Source organism: Equus przewalskii, chromosome 16 (assembly GCF_037783145.1).
Source record: "Equus przewalskii isolate Varuska chromosome 16, EquPr2, whole genome shotgun sequence".
Taxonomy (NCBI): domain Eukaryota; kingdom Metazoa; phylum Chordata; class Mammalia; order Perissodactyla; family Equidae; genus Equus; species Equus przewalskii.
The window spans coordinates 14,908,660-14,931,566 of NC_091846.1; the positions used below are offsets into that span (position 1 = coordinate 14,908,660).

The 22,907-nt window shown below is 37.6% G+C and overlaps 1 protein-coding gene across 7 annotated transcripts in view; it reads right to left on the reverse strand.

The window, feature by feature from the left end:
* CCDC169 (coiled-coil domain containing 169) overlaps nucleotides 1-22,907 on the reverse strand; it is a 97,997-nt gene that overhangs the window by 67,640 nt on the left and 7,450 nt on the right. For all 7 annotated transcript variants that reach the window (XM_070578018.1, XM_070578023.1, XM_070578019.1 and 4 more), the window contains 2 exons: nucleotides 14,877-14,987; nucleotides 14,754-14,794 (listed from right to left, as the gene is read on the reverse strand). In XM_070578018.1, coding sequence (XP_070434119.1) covers nucleotides 14,754-14,794; nucleotides 14,877-14,987 — 152 coding nt within the window. The remainder of the gene's footprint in view (nucleotides 1-14,753; nucleotides 14,795-14,876; nucleotides 14,988-22,907) is intronic.

The window sequence follows — 22,907 nt, forward strand, 5'->3', positions numbered from 1 at the left end:
TGGGCCACCAAAGCAGAGTGTGCTGAACTTTAACCACTAGGCAACCAGGGCTGGCTCTGCCCTAGACTTTTGATAATAGACAAAATGACTCCAAAAACAGCTCTAAAAGGATCTTTACAGAATGCAAATAAAAATCTTTAGTAGGAGATAGTGGCCATCTGAAAAAGTAACCTTAACTTAGTTCATCTGCCAGAAATGCAATTTGGATCCGAGTATTCTTTTGAGTTTTGTATTACTGTACTTGAGACATAGCTAAAGTTTTAAAATAAAAGCTATGAGAGCTCTGTCTGTCTGTTATGTATGTCTATGTAAGTGTGTTATAGAGATGTGATATTTTTCTACCTCTGGACGGTATTGCTAGAATTGATTTATAAAAAGCTCTATTTAATTGGCCTGAAATTAAGTGCTTATAAATTATTTTTAAATCTCAGAAATATAATAGAAATTAACAAATACTTTTCATGTTTACATGATATAGGATAAATCTTTAGTAAATAAAAGTTACCTAGCTTAAGGTTGTTGGTGTAAATAAAAGACAAGCTTGTCTTCAGAGTTGTTAGTATTGGGTGTAATGCAAATGTGCAACTTTTTTCTCTGCCTGGGTTTACTAGTCAGGTAGGCTCATGCTGTCTCTATTTCAGAATTTGTCACAAGAAAATCACTTAAGATGATGGTTGGCTATTTAATATATAATCCAAACATGACTATTTTTTTGAGGAAGATTAGCCTTGAGCTAACATCTGCCACAAATCCTCCTCTTTTTTGCTGAGGAAGATTGGCCCTGAGGTGCCATCTTTGCCCATCTCCCTCTACGTTATATGTGGGATGCCTGCCACAGCATGGCTTGACAAGTGGTGCATAGGCCAGCGAACCCTGGGCTGCCAAAGCAGAATGTGTGAACCTAATTGCTGTGGCACCAGGCTGGCCCCCTCAAGCATGATTTTAAAAGCAAGTAATTGAAATACATGTAAATAAGATCAAAGTTTATACTAAATTAATGGATAGTCATTGAATACCAAAATTATTTTCCAAACAAGATAAAATACTAAAACATTAGTTACTGAACATAGGCTTATCTACTTTTGGCTTCCTATTGCAGAGAAACTAAAGATAAATTTGGGTCTGTTAGTAGCCATGTCTTGTGCCACACTGAAAAACTGTATTATTCAAAAGGGCATATGCTCCTAGAAAATAGGAAATGTATTTATAAATCTGCCAGTCCACAATTGCTTACTTCTTAGTTTTCACTAGGAATTAGGAATTCTAAAAGTTAAGAATTCTAATATATGAAACTACAGATAGTAGAAATAAAAAGGGAAATATCTCCACAGGCAAGGAAAGTAGGATGTGTGTTTTGACAAAAAAAGGTATGAGGAATGGAAATGCATTTTGTTAAGGGAAAAGAAAATAACTTTGTCCTAAAGAGAGTCTGGTTATTTTGTAATGGGACAGAGGAAAACACAGGACAACATCTAAATGTAAAAAAGAAAGTCTTGGAAGGTTTATGGAAAGAATCTCAGGAAAAGAATTTTCTAAGCAGTCAAGATTGGCTAAGATTGGAATGAATGAATTTTAATATCAAAATAAGCTGATACAAAGTTCAAAATTGGCTTTTTTTTCTGTTAAAAGGACAAAGTTTTCTCGTGCTAATGGTCTACTGGTGAAACAGATCATGAAAGCTTCTTTACCCTTCAGTAATATGCCTAGAAAACAGATTTTTTTGTGTTTTATGAAAATAATTTCCTGTGTGTGTTTTTTTAAAAATCAAGTATTTAATTACTTAGGAAAACTGAGTCTTCTTAGTAATGAGGGAGTTGTTAACTTTTGCTTACAACTGTGTAACCTTTTGTATTTGCCTTTGAAACCTCTTATTGCTACTTTGATCAAATAGATACTTAAGTATTATTTTGTAATGATCTGCAATCTTATTTGCTCAACTGTCCAAGCCTTTTGATATTTTTTACAAGCTTTCCCAAATAGTTAAATTCTAAATGTCTTTTTGACCTGGATGTAACTTTGAGATTTTCCAGAGGGCACTTGCAGGCATCTCAAAAAATTTGTTCCCTCTCCTTATGAAAAGAGAGATATTAAACTAATTAGTCTTATTTGTTATGTCAAATTACATGAGAAGCATGGTCGAATAAGTGATAATAAGCCTTCTTAGGTTATATTGTATGGGTGACTATTACTAAAAAGTCCTCTAGAAATTGTCTAAAATTCCTAAACATCTGATATGTGCAAATATAATGCTACTACCTATAATTCTAGTTACTATCTAAAATGTATGTCATAAAAACATCCAAATTTCCTTGTCAATTGCATTTACCTATTATCATTTTAAAAAGTCTTTTGTCAGTTAAAGACAGTTACTGTTTTACTCTGATGCTTTTACAAATTTGTTTCATTTTCAAAGCGATTCATGGAAAAGACTTTTTTTAAAAAAGACTGGCCCTGAGCTAACATCTGTTGCCAATCTTTTCTTCTTTTTCTCCTTCTTCTTCTTCTTCCCAAAGCCCCCTAGTACGCAGTTGTATATTCCAGTTGTAGATCCTTCTAGTTGTGGCATGTGGGATGATACCTCAGCATGGCCTGACGAGTGGTGCTATGTCCGTGCCCAGGATCCAAACTGGCAAAACGCTGGTCCGCTGAAGCAGAGTGAGTGAACTTAACCACTCAGCCATGGGGCTGGCCCCTCATGGAAAAGACTTTGACAAGTACTCTGGAATACAGGTTTTGATAACTTTAAGATCATAACACTGAATTGGGTGGGAGTTTCTGGAACTCCAATGGAGGACTGATTGCTTTAATATTTTGTTTTTCCAACGTGAAGAACCCCTTTTTCTCCTCTCCTTTAAGTTATCTATATCTTACAGCAATTTGGTAAAGTGTATCTTTGCAACAAGGGTTGAAACATTTATCTTTTTCTCTCTACCTGATCCCTCCAGAATTCTGAAACTTAAGTATTCTTTTCATGACAATATATATATTTGCATAAATGCAATGAGAGTACATTCTCCTTATAAAAGGACACAACTGGAAATATTGGTTATACTACCCAGGTTTGACTAGAATGTTACATTTGAGAAAGATGTACATAGACTCAGATATGACCAGACAGCTTTAAGGAACTGCTTGGAAAAATTGGCCTAGTACCTTGCTTATAAGGTTTCAGCAAAGCAATCTTAAAAAAGGAGCTTGTATGGTCAATTACTATTTTTGCAACATTTATATAAATAAGTAGACCAAGTTTAATATAAACAAATTAGTTTTACTATGATTATCTTTAACAAAAATGGGAGTACCTGAGGAAACAGAAATAATGTTTGCACCTTTGTAGATATTAAATTCTAGTCCTACTAATTGTCTTTAAGGTTTTGTTACATGCTGATAAGCTGGACTGGATCCTAAATTCTTCTAGTTTTCTTAAAGGTCTGGCTACAATTCTCTAAACTGATGTTTCCAATTTCATTGCCCTTGAAATCTCCTTGGAAGGGACTATACTGAGCCCTCCTCACTACCAAGATGGCAGTCAAACTTCAGGGACTTTTTAGCCTTGGGTACACATTTCACAGCTAAAGAAGGCTCTACCTGACCTCTAGACCTATACAAGTTGACCATACAAATCAAGTTGGCTAGGAAGAGAAGCAGCTAATATCTGAGGCAGACAGCTTTCCTAAGATGATGAGACCAGGCCTGTATACCCTCTTCCCACTGCTGTTTCTTTATTTTCTCCTTCTCTTTCCTGGAAGGACAATGCTCTTGTCCACATTTTCCAATCCCTTTTAAAAGAGGGAAACCTCTCTGATTTCTGCATTTGCCATCAGAAACCTTGGTCTGTCTAAGACAGTAATGACCCTTTAGTTCACCCTATAAGTGATTTCACTAGAATTCCAGATGCTGTTGTTTGTCTAAATTGCTCTGTTGGCCCATTTTACCCAATCAGAGTGCTAAGCCTGCCTAAACTCATTCCTTGCTTTAATTTAACTCAGCCTTGGGATGAGAAACCAAGAACTTTTGAATATTTGTATGAAAAATTTTGTGGAATTATCAATGTAATTTGAATATAATGTAAGTTGAATTGTTTGTATATTTCTTAACATGTCCATGTATTTAGGTAACCTCTTGCTGTGGAAAAAGATAGCAGCTGAGCCTTGGTTATATAATGCTAACACCTTTATGCCAATGAATGAGTCTATAAATGATATCACTTATGCAGGAGCCTTATATACAACACTGGTTCTGTCTTCATCTGTGGAGGTTTGAGTAACAGCCTTCATGCTTGGGCAACTCATTGCTTTGATAGCTGGAGAATACAAGGACAGTGTGCCCTTGCTGTATTTACTGTCCTGTTCTCTCTGCATAACCAAACAAAGACTTCTCATTGGACTCTCCCATTGAATCTCCATAGTCACTTTAAACGAGAACTTCCAGGAGGCATGTGTGATTCTGGTTTTCCTCTGTGGGGAGAGCTTTCTTCTCATGGATTGGAGTGAGTGCTAGTGAACCCCAATGGTCAGGAATTTCTCCCTGACCCTAGAAGAGATGGCTTCCTCCACAGCCAAAAGAGTTTCAGCTCAGCAGTGGTTAACTCATTGGCCTTAACTCATTGGCCAGGGTAGTTTTGGATAATCGTGTAGTCCTGAGCAAGGAGGTGTCTATGCAATGGTGAACAAATCCTGTGTCACATAGATAAATGCCTCTGGGAAAGTAGAAACCCAATCATATAAGATTAGAGAGAAGCACATGGGCTACAACAAATTCACTTAACAATCCACTGTCTTTTGATGTGGTCAGCTGGTTACCTCTAGGTCTGGGCTCCTGGTTTAGAACCATCTTGCAAACTGGGTTTATAGTATTGCTCTTAATCTTACTCTGTATACTTATTGTAAAGTTCTGTGCCTATTGCCTATTGAACCTATGTAAAACTGACCTGACCAATAAGGTGATGCTGCCTCAGCATTTTTAGGTGATCTCCAACACCTATGACCTTGGAGAAATATAGTCTTTAGATGGGAAATGCCTGAGACCCTCCCTCCAACCCTCCTTGTTACTCAAAAGCAGCCTAAATGGTTTCCAATAACAATGCACTCTCCCTCCAATGTAGGATACAACAACCAGGAAAGGTTCTTCCTGGCATTGAGGTGCAAGACCACTGTGTAATGGAAGCTATTAAAATACCTGCTAAGAATACAAATGTCCAGGCCTTACCCCAGACCTATCAAATGAGGATCTCTGGGGGTAAGTCTCAGAATGTATACTTTTAATAAATTATCCATGACTCTTTAAACAGTTTGAAGATTAAAGAACCACAACTCTATATATTGACCAGCAACTGAAGACATGGCAGTACTGGACAGTACAGGAAAGTAGAGAAGTAAATGTGCCAATCACCTTTCCTATTTGTGGCACAGCATCCTGTTTGTGGCCTAAATAAGTTAGTCTAAGAAAGAAGACAAGCACCACCAGATGCTAACAGTGACAGTAAAGCACTGAAAGATTACTCAAAATATTGCTGGGGAACGATCTGTGGGGCTGTGTACTGGGGCTCCATGAAGTTCTGATAAAGAGCTCAGCTGCATCCTTGGCTTTTTATCCTAACTGGAGATTAACGAAGAAGTCTGAGTGCTGAGTCAGAACCTGAAGAATAGTTATTGCTCATCAGAGACAACACAACCTAATTAGCTGTAACTTTTAGTTATTTGGAATGCTTAAAACAGATTCTAGTCTTCCAGTGAATGGCTACAGATCTTTGCTGGACACAGCTGGAAAATCCTGGAGGGAACAGTATGTAGGCACTAGGTTACTTTTCTGGTGGACATAAACAGAAGGGGCTAGAAAATGTACACCTTGATAGCCCAAGGGAAGTAAAGGTTCTTTGCTGTTTATTAGAAGTACTGAAGCCCTTGTGAGGCCCCTGCTTTCTGAACAGGTACCAAGAACCACAAAATTCTACCAGAGTTTTAAGAAGGTACCAGAAGATTCACAATTTATATAACAGCCCAGCTGAATAAGTGAAAACAGACCGCACATCTTTGGGCCTTACCCTTACCCTTATTCCTTCCAAATGGATTAAGGTAAGAGTCATAACAAGCTTGTTTTAATGGAATTTACTTCTTTATCAAGGGAAGGGAGGAAGGGAACTAACACACTGCTTACTATGTCAGGCACTCTGCTATTTGCTTTGGCTATCTTGAATAATCTTCACAATAACCTTGCAAGAGAGCTTAATTAACTCCACTTTACAGATGAGGAAATTAAGCCTCAGAAAGATGAAATAACTTCCTTAGTGCCCCACAGTCTGAGTTTTAACCAGGACAGTCTAATTCCACAAGCCACTTTACTAGGTGAGGTAGGTTCTACTCACTCCATTTTCTCACCCCTACTTTTCCACTACACCACATGTTCTCCCAATATCCTATCTTCTGCTTGGCACTTACTTACTTTCTTCACCTTTGAATAATTTGCGCGAACTTTGGACCAGGAGCTTTATCCCACCCTACACCAGAAGTTTCTTGGAGAACATTCTTTTGCTGAACATTAATAAAACCTTCTCCTCTACTCTTTTCCAGTTCTCCCCCTCACTCTTTCTCAATATTTTTTATTCTCAGTTATCTTCAATGAATCTCCTTCTCAGCTAACACCTTAAATGTTAGGATTATTCAGGGTTCCATCCTTAATCCTATTTTTCATACTATATATACATATATAGTATGTATATATATATATTATTTATTTATTTATTTATTTATTTATTTATTTATTTATTTATTTATTTATTTATTTTGGTGAGGAAGATTGTCTCTGAGCTAACATCTGTGCCAATCTTCCTTTATTTTGTATGTTGGATGCTACCACAGTATGGCTTGATGAGCAGTGTGTAGGTCCATGCCCAGGATCTGAACCCACAAACCCTGGGCTGCAGTGGAGCATGAGAACTTAACTAGTATGCCACTGGGCTAGCCCCCTATATATTTTTTTCCTGAACAACCTCTTGTACTTTCATGACTTCAAGTGACATTGATGATTCCATGACCTCTACTTTCAGAGACAATTTTCCACAGTCTAAAACTATTTCCCGTTTCTTATTGACCAATATCATCTGTGTAATACACACAAAAATAAACTCATCATTTCCTAACATCCCAACTAGTTCTGATTTCTATAGTCCTATTCATGTAATCCACAAAGTTATTCAAGCCAGAACCCTTAATTGTACTCAAATCCTCTCCCAGGCTCACCCCAGCATCCAAGTATTCATGAAATCCCCATTTCTAGATATCTCTTTAATCTGTCACATCTGGTCCATCCGTATATTCTACTGCCCAAGCTAAAAAACTTACCTTTCTTTACTTGGACTACAAAAGCATCCTAACTGGTTTCTCTGCCTTGAGTCTCATCCACCCCCAGGGAATCCTTTCTTCACGAGTGGAAAAAAAGGCTTTTAAACTCCATGTAAAGTACTTCAATAGCTTCCTATCACACATAAAAAAGGTTCTTACTCCCTAACATGGATACAAAATCCTTTATTATCTAGTCCCTGCATATATTTTCAGCCTCATCTCCCATCACTTCTCTTACTAATTCCAGACATACTAAAAGAACTGCAAACCAAGGGCATCTTCAAATATATTGATCCAGAGAGACTTTATCACTTGAAAATTTGAAAATGTACATATCTCATAATCTAAAAATTGCACTCAAAGTGTATGTACACTAGAGCAGTGGTTCTCAAACTTTGTGTATCTGAATTACCTGGAGAGTTAATAAAGAACACAGAGGTGGCAAGCTGCTTAAAGGACAGGGCCTGCCCTTTGTATTTTTATGAAGTTCCCTAGGTGATTCCATTGCCTATCAAACTATCAAAGTTTGAAGACCAGCAAGGGCCAGCAAACTACTACAGCCTCAAGACCAAATCCAGCTGTGCCCTGTTTTTGTAAACCCAGATTTGTTTGAATACAGCGTATTCATTTAGGTGTTGTCTGTGGCTCCTTTTGCACTACAGCAGCAGAGGTGAGTAGCTGCAACAGAGATGGTATAGCGCGTAAAGCTGAAAATATTTACTACCTAGCCCTCTACAGAAAAGTTAGCCAACCCCAGAGGAACACTTTGTACCAGAAGACATGTACAAGGATGTTCCCTGTAGCAATGCCTGTCACAGTGAGATTTTGAAAAATCCTTGACATACACAAACAGGGGAATAAATAAATAAATTAGTAATATACATATAATGGAATACTATATAACAGATAAAATTTATTAGATCTTTATATATCAACATGGATAGAATAAAAAAACAAATAGAACAATATGTTCAGTATGATATCTTTATATGCATTTTTAGACACAATATAAGCAGATAGGTATTTAAAAAGAAACTGGAATGACATACACCAAATCCATGATAGTCTCTCTATAAAAGAGGAAGCAAATGGAAGGAGACAGGGAGAGGAACAAAAGGGACCTTAACTCTACCTACAAATTGTTTTCATTAAAACATTGAAGTCAAGGGGCCAGCCCAGTGGCACAGTGGTTAGGTGCACACATACTGCTTCGGCGGCCAGGGGTTTGCCAGTTCGGATCCCGGGTGCGGACATGGCACCACTTGGCAGGCCATGCTGTGGTAGGCATCCCACATATAAAGTGGAGGAAGATGGGCATGGATGTTACCTCAGGGCTAATCTTCCTCAAAAAAAAAAAGAAAAACAAAAAAACATTGAAGTCAAAAAGTGACAAAAATCTGAAGATTTGCTAATACTGCCATATTATCCTCTGTGGGGTTTCTTTTATTCAAAATTAAAACCAGAAATAACATAAAATATTCAAGTATAGGGAAAAGCAATTGAACATTAATAATCCAATGGAATGGAATATAATGTAGCCCTTAAACATATACAGAAAGGAAACATAAGAAATAATTGATTGAATTGTCCAGGATTAGCGCAGGATACAAAACTGTCCAGGAATTAAGGTTACGATTATACATTTTTTAAAGTGCAGAGGATTTCTGGGAAGATGGAGACGTAGGAGGACTCTGAACTCACCTCCTCCCATGGACACAACAAATTTACAAATACCCTTGGAACAGCTACCCCTGAGGGAGAACCAGAAACTGGATAAAGAGCACTCCAACAACAAGGGACAGTACTGACTGAGATGGAAGAGGCAGAAATACCTTTCTGGAGAGGAAAAAGCCACAATTTAGTGCCTCATGGCTGGGAGAAATCTTAAGTGTGAAACTTTTCCTAGAGGAGTGGAGCATCTGAGCAGGAGAGTTTTGCCATAATAAGCAGATTTTGAACTCAGCACAACTGAGACGACTGTCATAATATCTGCTTGGTTGGCTATTAAAAATGGGGGGAGGGGCCAGCCCAGTAGCATAGTGGTTAAGTTCATGCACTCCCACTTTGGTGGCCCAGGGTTTGCCAGTTCAAATCCTGGGCAGAGATCTACACACTGCTCATCAAGCCATGCTGTGGCAGCATCCCAAAAAGAAGAATGAGAAGGACACACAACTAGGATGTACAACTATGTACTGTGGCTTTGGTGAGGAAAAAAAGGAAGATTGGCAACTGATGTTAGCTCAGGGCCAATCTTCCTCACCAAAAAGTATACTTAAAAAAAACCAAAGGGTATACTCCCAGAAAAGCTATAGAACATAAGAGAAAGAAAAGCCTGCTCTTAAAGGGCCCACACACAAATTCACCCATTTAGAAAGCAATGCAATATGGTCAGAAAGACAGGTGCACAGTCTTTTGGTGAAAGAGACTCACTTGAAAGGCTCTGGACTCATCTCAGGGAGGCAGGAGGTGGCTGGACCACCCCCACAGGGACTGAGACAATGGTGGCAGCCATTATTGAGACTTTGTACAGGCATGCTGACACAGATGCTGGCAGACACCATTGGAGTTCTTCCCAGGGGTGTGCCACACCGATTAGAGCACTGACTTAATCCAGTTCAGCCACAGCATGCAGCCTGCCCTAGGGACTGGCCTCAACCACCAACAAGCCATTGGGCAACTTGGGGGTCTACATAGGCAGGGCCTCATAAGGCATTTCTTATGTAAGGTCACTTCTCCAAAATCAAGAAATGGAGCTGATCTACCTAATACAAAGATATAAGCACAGAGAAAGAGGCAAAATGAGGAGACAAAGGAATATGTTCCAAATAAGGAAACAGGACACATCCTTAGTAAAAGAACTAAATGAAACAGAGATAAACAATCTACCTGATAAAGAGTACAAACTAATAGTGATAAGGATGCTCACTGATCTTGGGAGAAGAATAGATGAACACAGTGAGAACTTCAACAAAGGACTGGAAAATATAAAAAAGAACCAATCAGGACTGAAGAATTTAATAAGGGAAATGAAAAATTCACTAGAGGGACTCAATAGCAGAGTCAATGATACAGATGAACAGATTAGTGATCTGAATAAAAGACTAGAGGAAATTACCCAAGCTGAACAGAAAAAAGAAAGGCAAATTAAAAAGAACAAAGACAGGCTAAGGAACCTCTGGGACAACATAAAGTGTACTACCATCCATATTATAGGTGTCCCAGAAGGAGAAGGGAGAGACAAACAGGCAGAGAATAGAATTACCATATGATCCAGCTCTTCCACTGCTGGGTATTTATCCAAAGAACATGAAAACATGAATGCATAAAGATATATGAATCCCTATGTTCATTGCGGCATTATTCACAACAGCCAAGACTTGGAAACAAACCAAGTGCCCATCAAAGGATGAATGGATAAAGAAGACGTGGTATATATACACAATGGAATACTCCTCAGCTATAAAAAAAAGATGAAATCTTGCCATTTACAACACCATGGATGGACCTTGAGGGTATTATGGTAAGCGAAATAAGTAGACAGAGAAAGTCAAATACTATATGTTTTCACTCATAGATAGAAGATAAAAATAACAACAACAACAAACAAGCACATAGATACAGAAACTAGATTGGCGATTACCAGAGGGGAAGAGGGAAGGAAGACTGAGCACATGTGTGTGGTGATGATGGTAATTAGTCTTCGGGTGGTGAAAATGATGTAATCTACACAGAAATAGAAATATAATGATGTGCACCTGAAATTTATATAACGTTATAAACCAATGTTACCTCAATAAAAAAAATAAAAACAAAACCAAAATGAAGTGTACTCATTTTTTTGGCTACTTTATTAAATGACCTGTTCTTTTTTTTTTTTTTTTGAGGAAGATTAGCCCTGAGCTAACATCTGCCGCCAATCCTCCTCTTTTTGCTGAGGAAGACTGGCCTTGAGCTAACATCCGTGCCCATCTTCCACCACTTTATATGTGGGACACCTACCACAGCATGGCTTGCCAAGTAGTCCCATGTCCACACCAAGGATCTGAACCAGCGAAACCGGGCCGCCGAAGCAGAATGTGCGAACCTAACCGCTGTGCCACCAGGCCAGCCCCTGACCTGTTCTTTTTAATCAACATATATGCATACAAAAAATTACTAAAAAAAGAAGTCAGTGATATGTTTGACTTAATATTATTTTTCTGTCTTTTATTTTCCAAATAATATTAAATGAATACATATTACTTAAAAATAAAATGGCATTGATTTTAAACGACCTTATGGCAGATAGAGCTAATTGCATCCCCAAACTCCAGTCTCCCCTTCTTCCTACTGTGCTCAGCAAAACTTTACATTTCCCCGCCTTTCTTGCAAATACGGGGGGCCATCTGATGCAGGTCTAACCAATCAGATGTAAAGGGAGATTGCTGGGTGCAGCATGTTGAAAGCTCTTGGAAAGAAAGCCTTCAGCTTTGCCCTTCTCCCTTCACAGACTTCTTTCTTTGAATGAGAATATGAAGCTGGTGAGAAGGTGAAGCAGGCATCTTGTGAGCATGGAGACAAAACCCATCATCAGAGGATGGCAGAGCGGAAAGTCAGGAGGAGCCTGGATTTCTGAAGGCAATATAGAGCCCCTGCACCAACCCTGGACTGCAGACCTCTAACACTTTCTGTCACAGGAAAGAAAACAATACTGTACTTGTGTAAGCTTTCCTCTTACATGCAGCCAAAGGTGACCGTTAACTGTTGGTTTCATCTTGCTAAAATTAAATTTTAACAAATTATACCACTGAAAGGCACTCTAAAGATTATCTAACCATATCACCTTCAGTTGAGAAAAGGAAACTTCAAAAAGGTCAAAGGCTTGAAGCTGGTCTGAATCAGAACAAGGACTAGAACCTCATTCCCATTTAAGTGAATATTTTTTTCTAAAATATTAAAATCAAGTCCACTTTAGGGATCCAGATTGAAAACAACTTAACATTTCATATTGTTTTTCAAATGACAACATTTTAAAAAATAACACATACGTTGTTTAAAAACTAGTGTTCATCCTTTTTGTTGCCCACAAGCAAACCTGCAATTTGAAGTTACTCAAAATTAGTATTCAAACTATCTGACATCAATTGCTTAAGTATGTCTTTACAGGTTACTCCCAAAGACTAAACAATCTACAACAAAGATAAGGAATCAGTAAATTTACAAATAGTGTTTGAATTTATACTCTATCCCACAAAAACAACTAATTTAAGCCCTAGAAAAGCAAGTGTTTGCATTACACAAAGCGTACATGTCTGAATTTCATGAATATTGTTTTTATACAAAGCATGAGAGACTATCTCTTTTGTCCTCAGATGAGAGAGGTTTCTTGACTGGCAGCTTCCATCACCAAGTCCCTTTCTGGAATCCTCACCCCTGCTGTTCAGGAAAACACTCCTGGATTCCACTGTGCAAGAAAACTCAAATGCTCATGCAGGGTGTCTGCCCAGAGAACAGAGAGGACCAGGCCCTTAAGAGCCTGAACTTTCATTATCTTTCCTTTCTTCTTGGTATGTGGCCTCACTCTGAGTTCTTCTAACATTTCTTTAATCCTTTATTGAAGAGAAATTTAATTCTCTGCCTCCAGATCTAAACCTCTTAGAGAACCACATTTTACTTAAAAATAACACAAATTCATCAAAAGAAATAAACGTATTTTTGCCCAACATGAATATGTTACAGAGCCTGAGGTGGCAGCTAGAAAACTAACTAAATGCTTCTTACATCTGCTATAAAGTATTTTGCCATGCCACACCAGCACTGTTGCCACCCTCCATGAGGCCAGTGATACCCAGTTTCTTCAGCTAGGACTGGGGGTGGGTTATCAAGAAGAAGGTAGCCAGAATATTTTATATTCTGTAGGTACTATTTTATATTCTACAGGTAGTATTAAAATTCTACCTACAGTTAAGAAACACTAAGCTTAAAATGGCCCTTGCAGCAATTTCTAAATACCACAAGATGGGGATATGACTCCATGGCAGAGGCGAAAAAAACCCACACTACAATTTTTCAATTAAAAAACAAAACAAAACAAATGTTATTTTCCTGACTTTCCAAGACATAGAAATAAAGGTGTTTCTGGGTTGAAAATAGAAAAAGAGAGGTGCACAAAAACGGTTATTTCTCTCCCTGACTCATTATTAACAAAAATACAAGATCTTTCTATACCTTTCACTAAAGATCTGCAGTTACTCAAAGAGCAATCTCCATGAACGCTCTGGTGGATACAGCAGTCAGCTTAGTGCTCTATGTGCAGCTATTAGAAAACCTTTCTAATAAGCAGGATAGAAGGACTGTTGGCACAGCATGGTGTAGTCAAATGGGAAAAGGTTTTTTTAGAGGGACAGAATCTGGCTGCACTCTTCCAGATGGTGAGATTCTGAGCAAATCACTTAATCTCTTTAAGTTTATTGTCACATGTATTAAAGAGAATAATATTAAATTTTATCTCACAGGGTTGCTGGAAGCTGAGATAATGAACATGAAATTAATTTGCATACTATATACATTTCATTAAGGACAAGTTATTATTATTATTAGTGTAATGTTAAGTCCTGCCAACTTAACTGAGTATTGAATTTTCATTTTCATATAAAGTACCTTTGATTTTTTACATCATTTCCACGTTTTTTGTGAGTATTCTTGAAATAAAAATTTAGCAAGAGTTCTGAGGAAAAGGCTATTTCTAAGCATGTTTTGGGCCCAGTATAAGTAATGCTTTGGGTGTTCTCTACATTTTAAAAGAGAAATATTTGAATGAATGCAAAACAAATGAATGTGCTTTGTAAAGTATCAAATATATAAGTTTAAGTAATTTCTCAGGGATTAAAATGAACTCTCAAAGGAGGAAAGATGTCACTAGGACAACCAAAGAAAAAGTACATGGAGTAGCTCAATGAGGATTCACATTATGGGGTAAATTTATGGGTTCTCTGTTGCTGGATTTTATATACGCTATATGACTGTGTGTGTATAGGAATGTATGTGTGTGCATATACGTATATGCATGTGTATGTATTCCAAAGGAACTGGAATGGAAATGTTTTTAGATAGGTATAAGATATGTATTTGTGTGTTAAACAGGCTCTTTTAGGTGACAAGGAATAGACACACTCTATTTCCACCCAGCCGACTATTAGGATTCGTTTTCTTCCACTTTGTATCTGTGACAGGATCCCTGCCCAGCTTTACAAGGGGGAGATTAAGCTGAAGGCCTTGCTACAGGATTCATCACAGCCTAGGAACAGCTCCACTCAACAAATATTTTATCTGGACCTCGCCACAGTCTTTAAATTTTCGTTTGGAATCTGTCTGGGGAAAAAATGTACATAGTTTCCTTCAATTATTCTTTTTGTTTAACCATCTTTTACTCACCACTGGCATTCGTTCATACACACGAATAGAAGATAGTCTATCTACAATAAAACAAACATGAGCAGTTGATATTTTATCAGTTTTAACTCAACTTATAAAACATATACATAGTTGCTTCTGTACCTGCAGGGTTTCCGCGGATTTTCTCCATTTTCTCTTTGAGAGAAACAATTTGTTTTTCTAGCTGATCATTCAGTTCAAGTTGTGTCTCATAACGGGTCTTCCACTCACCACCTGAGTTCAGAAGGGGGAAAATCAAGATCACCTTCCCACCTCTCATAGTCATTAAAATAACATGAATCAGCTCAATCTTACTCTGTTAGTGTACTTGATTTTATTAGCAATACAGAGGAACTACGATGGACTGATTTTTTTTTTTAAGATTTTTTATTTTTTTCCTTTTTCTCCCCAAAGCCCCCCCGGTACATAGTTGTGTATTCTTCGTTGTGGGTTCTTCTAGTTATGGCATGTGGGACGCTGCCTCAGCGTGGTCTGATGAGTAGTGCCATGTCCGCGCCCAGGATTCGAACTAACGCAACACTGGGCCGCCTGCAGCGGAGCGCGCGAACTTAACCACTCGGCCACGGGGCCAGCCCCACGATGGACTGATTTTTAAGTGTGTGTTTCTATGCTTGATAGGCTCTTTCAGAGCACAGAGACTAGACTCACCATCAGATTACCACACAGCCAGACCTAACTCACTCCTCTGATGCCTGGATTTCCTTACTCCCTTTAAATTCCACATTGTATTTTTATAAGGAATTCTACTAGAGGGAATATCAGGAACATGTTTCTTTCCTTGGAACTTGAAATATCCGTATATAACAGCCTAAACAGTACTAGCCTCCCATCCAATGCCATTCATTTTTTTTTTCCTTTGCAGAAGAATTCTGAAGTCTGTTTAAATAACTACCACTTACGTGTTTGTTATGTGTAATGCACACAATGTTTTACATATATTAGCTAATTTAATACTCATTTTAAAAAACTTAATTACCTATTTTACAGATGAGGAAATCAAGGCTCAGAGGTGTCAAATAACATTCTTAAGATGATAGAACTAGTAAGTGGGGGAACTGGGTTTCAACCCAGTTTTATCTAACTGGAAAGCGAATCCTCTCACCACTGTGCTATGGTAACACGGTTTACATTTGGGTACTTATTCGGGCATCTTCTCTTCTCCTGAAGCTGCTTTCTTTCACTAAACCTCTTTGGCTGTTAAGGCCAAAACATTTGTCTTATTGCTCTAGGACAGGAGGAGAATACAGCCTAGAATTAAAATATTTTTTTCAAATTCAAGGTCCAAAGCTAATTTTTTTGAATCTTGAAAGTCACACTTTGTAGAGAGAAAAAAGATGGCTTGTTTCTAAACTTTAAAGATTCTTTAGATATCTGAGGCAACTTCTGCTACATAACGGTTGATGGAGGAGTCTAAGTAGCAAGAGTATTAGCCCACATCACTGCCAACCACCCCAGTCCTGCCACATGTCTCCTTACCCCCCCTCATCTCTAAGCAAAAAACATAGTCTACCAAAGAGAGGGGCAGAAACACCCTCTCACACTGAAGATGGAAGTCATTAATCCAAATGCTTTAGGGAATAAGAAGAAAGGAGAAGCTGTGAGAGACTGAACACTTATCCAAAAGATGCCATTGAGCCCAAATAGAGAGAGTTATCTTTATAACTGGCTAGCTGAAGTCTCTCTTTGTAATCGGACCCCATTCTCCACCACGAGAATGGGGCTTTCAAGCAAGATGAGAAAGGTTACCAAAAAATTAGGAAGGTAATTTATTTTTAGCACCTCTGAGAGTAGTTTATGTTTGACCCTATTTTACTTTAAAATATTATTAATCTAAAGATTGTCAAATATGGATAAGCCTAATATTATACTATGATGTATTAATATTAATGAGTGCAAGGTCTTGGAGGTAATGATATCAAAATTTATGTTTCCCAATGTGGTGAACTGATGCACAACGTATACGCTCAAATGTGTAATTCCTTCAGTGTACACAGATGGCTCAGGATTGTAGAGGACAAAAGAACAAAGAGAAAAGCGTATGGATTGTTGAATTGAAGGAGAAAATTTAAAACAGTGGTGTCTATAAAAACAGGAAGAAAATAGTCTTATGTTGCTGTGGGTGTGCATTCTGACTTCATGGGCCCTAGGTACTTCTACCTTTGTGGACCCCTTCCTCCATAAAAAAAATATTAAAAATTCTATTTTACTACTGTATTGGTATAAAGACAAATAGAGTCCAGGCTGAATCATATTCATTTTTTTCTTCTGATTTTAAAAGAAATTAAGACATCTCATGGGGGACCAGCCTGTGGCCGAGTGGTTAAGTTCACGTCTTCCACTTGGCAACCCAGGGTTTCAGATCTTGGGCATGGACCTAGCACTGCTCATCAAGCCATGCTGTGGTGGCATCCCACAGGCCACAACTAGAAGGACCCACAACTAAAATATACAACTATGTACTGGGGGTTTTGGGGAGAGGAAGGAAAAGTAAATAATAATAATAATAAAATAAATAAAAATAAAGGCTTTAAAAAAACCACCTCATGGGTCTCTAAAAGTATCATGGGCCCTTCATAATGTGCTTACTGTACCTGATGGATAAAGTCAGCTAGGGTCAGCTGTGAACGCAAGCTTAATTAGTTCCGACAAACTCCTAATAAAGAATACAAACTGATCAGTATAGAGCAAAGAATAAACTCTTCCTAAGCTATCTAGGCTATGATTGAGACTGGCATCCAAAGTTGATTTGAAATATCTTTGTTGGACATTTTTAGAAATAGTTCATATCTACATCTAATCTATCCTGCCTGTACTATTACTACATTGTCCAAGTTGACGTGAGAAGGCATTCATTGCTGTTTTGATCTTACTATGAGGAGGGATACACATAAAACAGGAGACTCTACTTCATAAAAATCTTAAGAGACATTAACTAACTGGGCCCAACTGATCAGTTGCTGTTGTTAAACTGATGGAAAAAAACAAGATAGAGCTATTGAACAGTTAAGTCAATATCATTGACTTATTCCAGGTCAGTTATGACTCTATCCATAGTAACATAATGTGTACATTACTAAAAATTCATTAATTAGCAATTAATTAATTAACATTCAATTGCATAAAAATAAAGACTATATAACTTACCAAAATCTGCAGCCACCAATGATTTATATGGCTAATACCAAATAAATGTGTTGGAATTTCTAATTCCTTAGAAAGCGGATGGAGGCCCACAAAACTGGACATTAATAGGTTTTTTTCACAAAATAACATTGGCTCCCACAAATCAAGTCAACTTCCTAGTTATCAATTGTTTTCTTTTTCTAAAAGTGACCACACTCAGTTTTACTTTCCCTATGACACTTTGTTCTATGATAACCCAAAAGTACTGAAAATTCTAAAGTTTGTAATTTTCGCATCATTCTTCATCTGTCTTTAAAATGCAATAATGCTTAAAGTATGTTTTCAACTAGAAGTAAGGCTGGCAGTTTAAAAGGCTTTAGTGAGTTTCTGGAATAGTCTTGATACTAAGGGAAGTTCAGAGCCATCTGAAACCAGCCCAAATAAGACGTGTCTTTGAGACAGCCACAATAAACTGACACCAAAAAAGATGACCCCTGACCTTCAGCCCTATAGCTGACCTATCAAGGCCTAAGACACACTGATAATAAGTCATTATTTAAAATACAGATTATGAGGATAAAAATTTAGCAGAAACACTTGTGTCTCTTGTGGGAAAAACACTCTGAGTAATAACTCCAGGAAACCATTTCTTCTATAGTAACTCTAAAAACAAACAAAAACTCAAGCACTGTACTCTTTTAAAGGAAAAATCAAATTGCTTTGTAATCTCAAAGAAGGAGCTCGGCTAGGATCAGATCAAGGAAAAACAAAAATGAAACCAAAAATCCAAAAATTGAAAAATTCTAGAAGTTTGATTCATGGTCAATCTTATGAATTGACCTTGGAAGGGGAAGTTTACAAAGCAAGAGAAAATTAGGTGGAGTCCTATCTTTTAGATATGGATTTTTTTGTTTTTTTTTTTGCCAAAGAGAGAGCATAGTAACAAAAACAAAACAAATAAACAAAGCCCCACTGAACAACAATGCCAAATAATAGTGTTAAAAAGAACAGTTGAATGGTTGAAACTTGATCCTACATGGACTTTAATAACTCAGTCATGTTTAATTGTTATTCGCTATATTTATAATGATCACAGTGATGAAGTTATGTTAATTTGAAAAGACTTTCCAAAATAAGAAAATGTTAACAAGGAAAGGAAAAAGCCTAATATGTGGCACTAGACTAGGCAACAGGGATACAAAAACACCAGACACAGTCCCTGGTGTCAATCAGCAGTAAGACAAGGGGCAGGGAAAGACATGAAGCCAGAACATTTGAGAAAAATTTTGGTTAAGTGGATGCTATGGAATACACAGAAGGACAGCCAATCTGGAAGGTGGCAGAACGGAATGAGAGATGGGAAGAGGAAGATTGAAGAGGGTCAGGAAATGGCACCTGTGTGATTGGGGGAAATGACACATGCTCCAAGATAGAGAAGGTGAGAAAGTATATTCAAGCAGCGAGAACAGGGTGAACAAAAATGTCAATGTGTCAAAAAAGGAGGCGATACAATGGTACCAAGAGTATCTCTTGTGGGTAAATTTGCCCCCCACCAAATTTTCAGAAGACTTAATGAGGAAAAAAATCCCCTAAAGTAGGCCTAGTGGGTTTGAGTCATGTCTCCACCACTTACTAGCTTATTTGTGATCTTGAGTAAGTTACCTTTTCTGTGCCTCGATTTCTCATCTGAGAAATAAGGATAATTAAAGTTCCTACTTTATAGGCTATTGGGATGATTAATTAAAACATGTAAAATGCTTAGAATAGTGCAGGACATACAGAAAATGCTATAAAAGTTAGTTGTCATGATCATTTTCATCATCATCATGATCATCATAAATTTACTGTGAAATTGTTTTTAAAAATGGTAGCACCAGAGGCTGGCCTGGTGGAGCAGGAGTTAGGTTTGCACATTCTGCTTTGGTGGCCCAGGGTTCACCGGTTTGGATGCCGGGTGAGGGCCTACACACCACTTGTCAAGCCATGCTGTGGTAGGCATCCCACATATAAAGTAGAGGAAGATGGGCACAGATGTTAGGTCAGGGCCAGTCTTCCTCAGCAAAAAAGAGGAGGATTGGTGGCAGATGTTAGCTCAGGGCTAATCTTCCTCAAAAAACAAAAAATGGTAGCACTGCATTGCTACCAATACTGTATAAAATTTCTAGTTCACTTTTTAAAAAAAGTCTCTATTTCTTCAATAGCCAACAAAATTGTATCTGTTTCAATTCAATTCAAATTACTTTGACTAAAAAAACAAGTTGGATATTTTTCCATGCTCATGAATTGTCTCTATGTCCTACTTACATTTATTTAGTACTGGGAACTCACTGTTTTCTAACTGAATTGCAGAGGACATAGATGTAAAGAAAATATAGACCTTTTATCCACCATGCTGGTTACTAATATCTTTCCTAGATTGCTGTGTGACTTATCATTTGATCTTTTTCTTTTAATCAAAGGGAAGCTATTTTTTTCTGAAGTCACACCTAATATCCTTAGTGATTTCTTTTATTGTTCTTAGACTAAGAAAGGCCTTCCTTATCCATAAACAGATATGTATTCATCTATATTTTTTTGTTTAATTTTTTCATGTTTAACTCTATAATCCATCTGGGAAGTTTTAGAATTAAGTATAGAGTGAAGATCTAAAGGAATTCTTTTCTAAATCTTATATCAATTTTCCAAACAGAATTTATTGAATAATTCATCACTTTTCCTTTAGCTCCTTTAAAAGTTTGTGTGATGACACAAATTCCAATAAAATATTACTCGTAACTGACTTCTTTGTTCCAGTTCTCTGTCCAGAAGCCCTTTTCCAAACCTGAGCAGACAGGCTGAAGTTCTTACTTCTTGGTGGTGAGAAGAGGGGTAGATAGTAGTTAGAAAGTGACAGCTTCATGATTCTTATGGACTGAACGTTTGTGTCCTTCAAAAATTCCTATGTTGAAGCCCTGCCCCCATGTGACTTTATTTGGAGGTAGGGCCTATGAGCAAGTGATAAAGGTTAAATGAGGTGATAGGGTGGGGTCCTAATCCAATAGGGCTGGTGCTCTTATAAGAAGAGGAAGAGAGAGCACAGCTTGCTCTCTCTGCCATGTGAGAACATGAGAAGGTGGCCATGTGCAAGGCAGGAAGTGGGTCCTCCATAGCAGTCAAATCAGCCAGCACCTTGATCCTGGACTTCTCAGCTCCAGAAACATGAAAAAATAAATTTCTGTCGTTTAAGTCACCCAGCCTATGGTATTTTGTTATGGCAGCCCAAGCAGACTAAAACAATGATCATTTGGTACTTTCCTATTTTAATGTACAGTGCATATTTTGTTTGTAATAATCTATTTCCCACAGTCCCATAAATGAAAATGATTTTCTCCTTTTTTTTTCATACATAGCTAAAAGACTGAAAAGATTTTTTTTTTTAAATTAACTTAACAATAACCTGGCCTGAGCTTCACAGCATTATAACATAGTTTTATAAACTAGAACCTGTTTCTATTCTATCTGTTATGGGCTGAATTGTGTCCCCTCCCTTCCTCTCTTCCTTCCCCTAAATTCATAGGTTCAAGTCCCAACCCCCAGTACTCAGAATGTGATTAGAGACAGGACCTTTAAAGTGGTAATTCACATAAAATGAGGTCACACGGTTGACCCTAATCCAATATGACTGGTCTCCTTATCAGAAGAAGAGATTAGGATACAAACAGTGCTGTACAGAGGGAAGACCATGTGAAGAGGAGAGAGGCCTCAGAAGAAACCAACCCTGCCTACATCTTGATCTTGGACTTCTAGCCTCCAGAACTGTAAGAAAATAAGTTCTATGGTTTAACCCACCCTGCCTGTGGTAATTTGTTACGTAAGCTGTAGCAAACTAATACTCTATCTATTCTGTACTATTGATTTGTTTCCAGTTTTAATGATTGTAGCTTTACATTTTGTGGGAGTCCCTCCCTCAAAATTTCTTAGCAGTTATCTTTGTCTATTTCATTCATCCAGTTAACTTTCGAATAAGTTATTCAAGAAAAAAAATCTGCGTTTTAAAAAGAACTACATATCAATAAATTAATTTGATGAGAATGAGCATATTTATAATATCCAGTTCTCCCATATCAGAAAGGTATCTGTCCCTTTTCTTTTTAAAATCTTAATACTGAAGATAATAAAAATTTCTACACATTACAAATTTATTTCTCAAACAACCCTACGGGTTATGTATTTTTTCTACCAACTTACACTTAGGGAAATTGAGACCAAAAGGACTTTAAGCAACTTATTCAAAGTTACATATTTAAGTTCCACAGTTAAGTTTTAAGCCCTGAGGCCATCTGACTCTAAGGCCTATGCTCTTTATACAGGCTAACTTCCAGCATTTTTCTTCTCTCTAGCACAGGTTCTCAGATGCTCAGCGACTTGAGCACAGCCGAAGCTGTTACTTATTCATTAACTCACATAGCATCTCTCCAGGAGAAATTTCCTGACATCTACTATGAATAAGTTTAGCTCATTAAGTTTATAAGAAGGTTCATAATGACTTTTTTTTTGGTGTTGAGTGTGTCACCCACCAATAAAGATTCTCAGAAGCTCAGCAAAGCACGTGTCAAGGCTGCAAACTTTCCCAGTTTCATTTTATTCTAAAGGTTCTCCCCAGTATGAAATCGCTTATGTTGAATAAGGTGAGAATTCAGCATGAACTGCAATTATTCCCTTAGAGTCATAGTCTTCTGTTATCTCTTCAAATACCTCCTGAATATTTCTTATCAAGGATCTTATCGGATATTTTATGGTTTGGACTGGAATTGTGGGTGTGATCATTTAAAAAACCTATTCTCTAACTGGTTATTGGTGGCAAGTGTTTTTTTTTTTTTTTTTAAAGATTTTATTTTTCCTTTTTCTCCCCAAAGCCCCCCAGTACATAGTTGTATATTCTTCGTTGTGGGTCCTTCTAGTTGTGGCTTGTGGGATGCTGCCTCAGCGTGGTTTGATGAGCAGTGCCATGTCTGTGCCCAGGATTCGAAC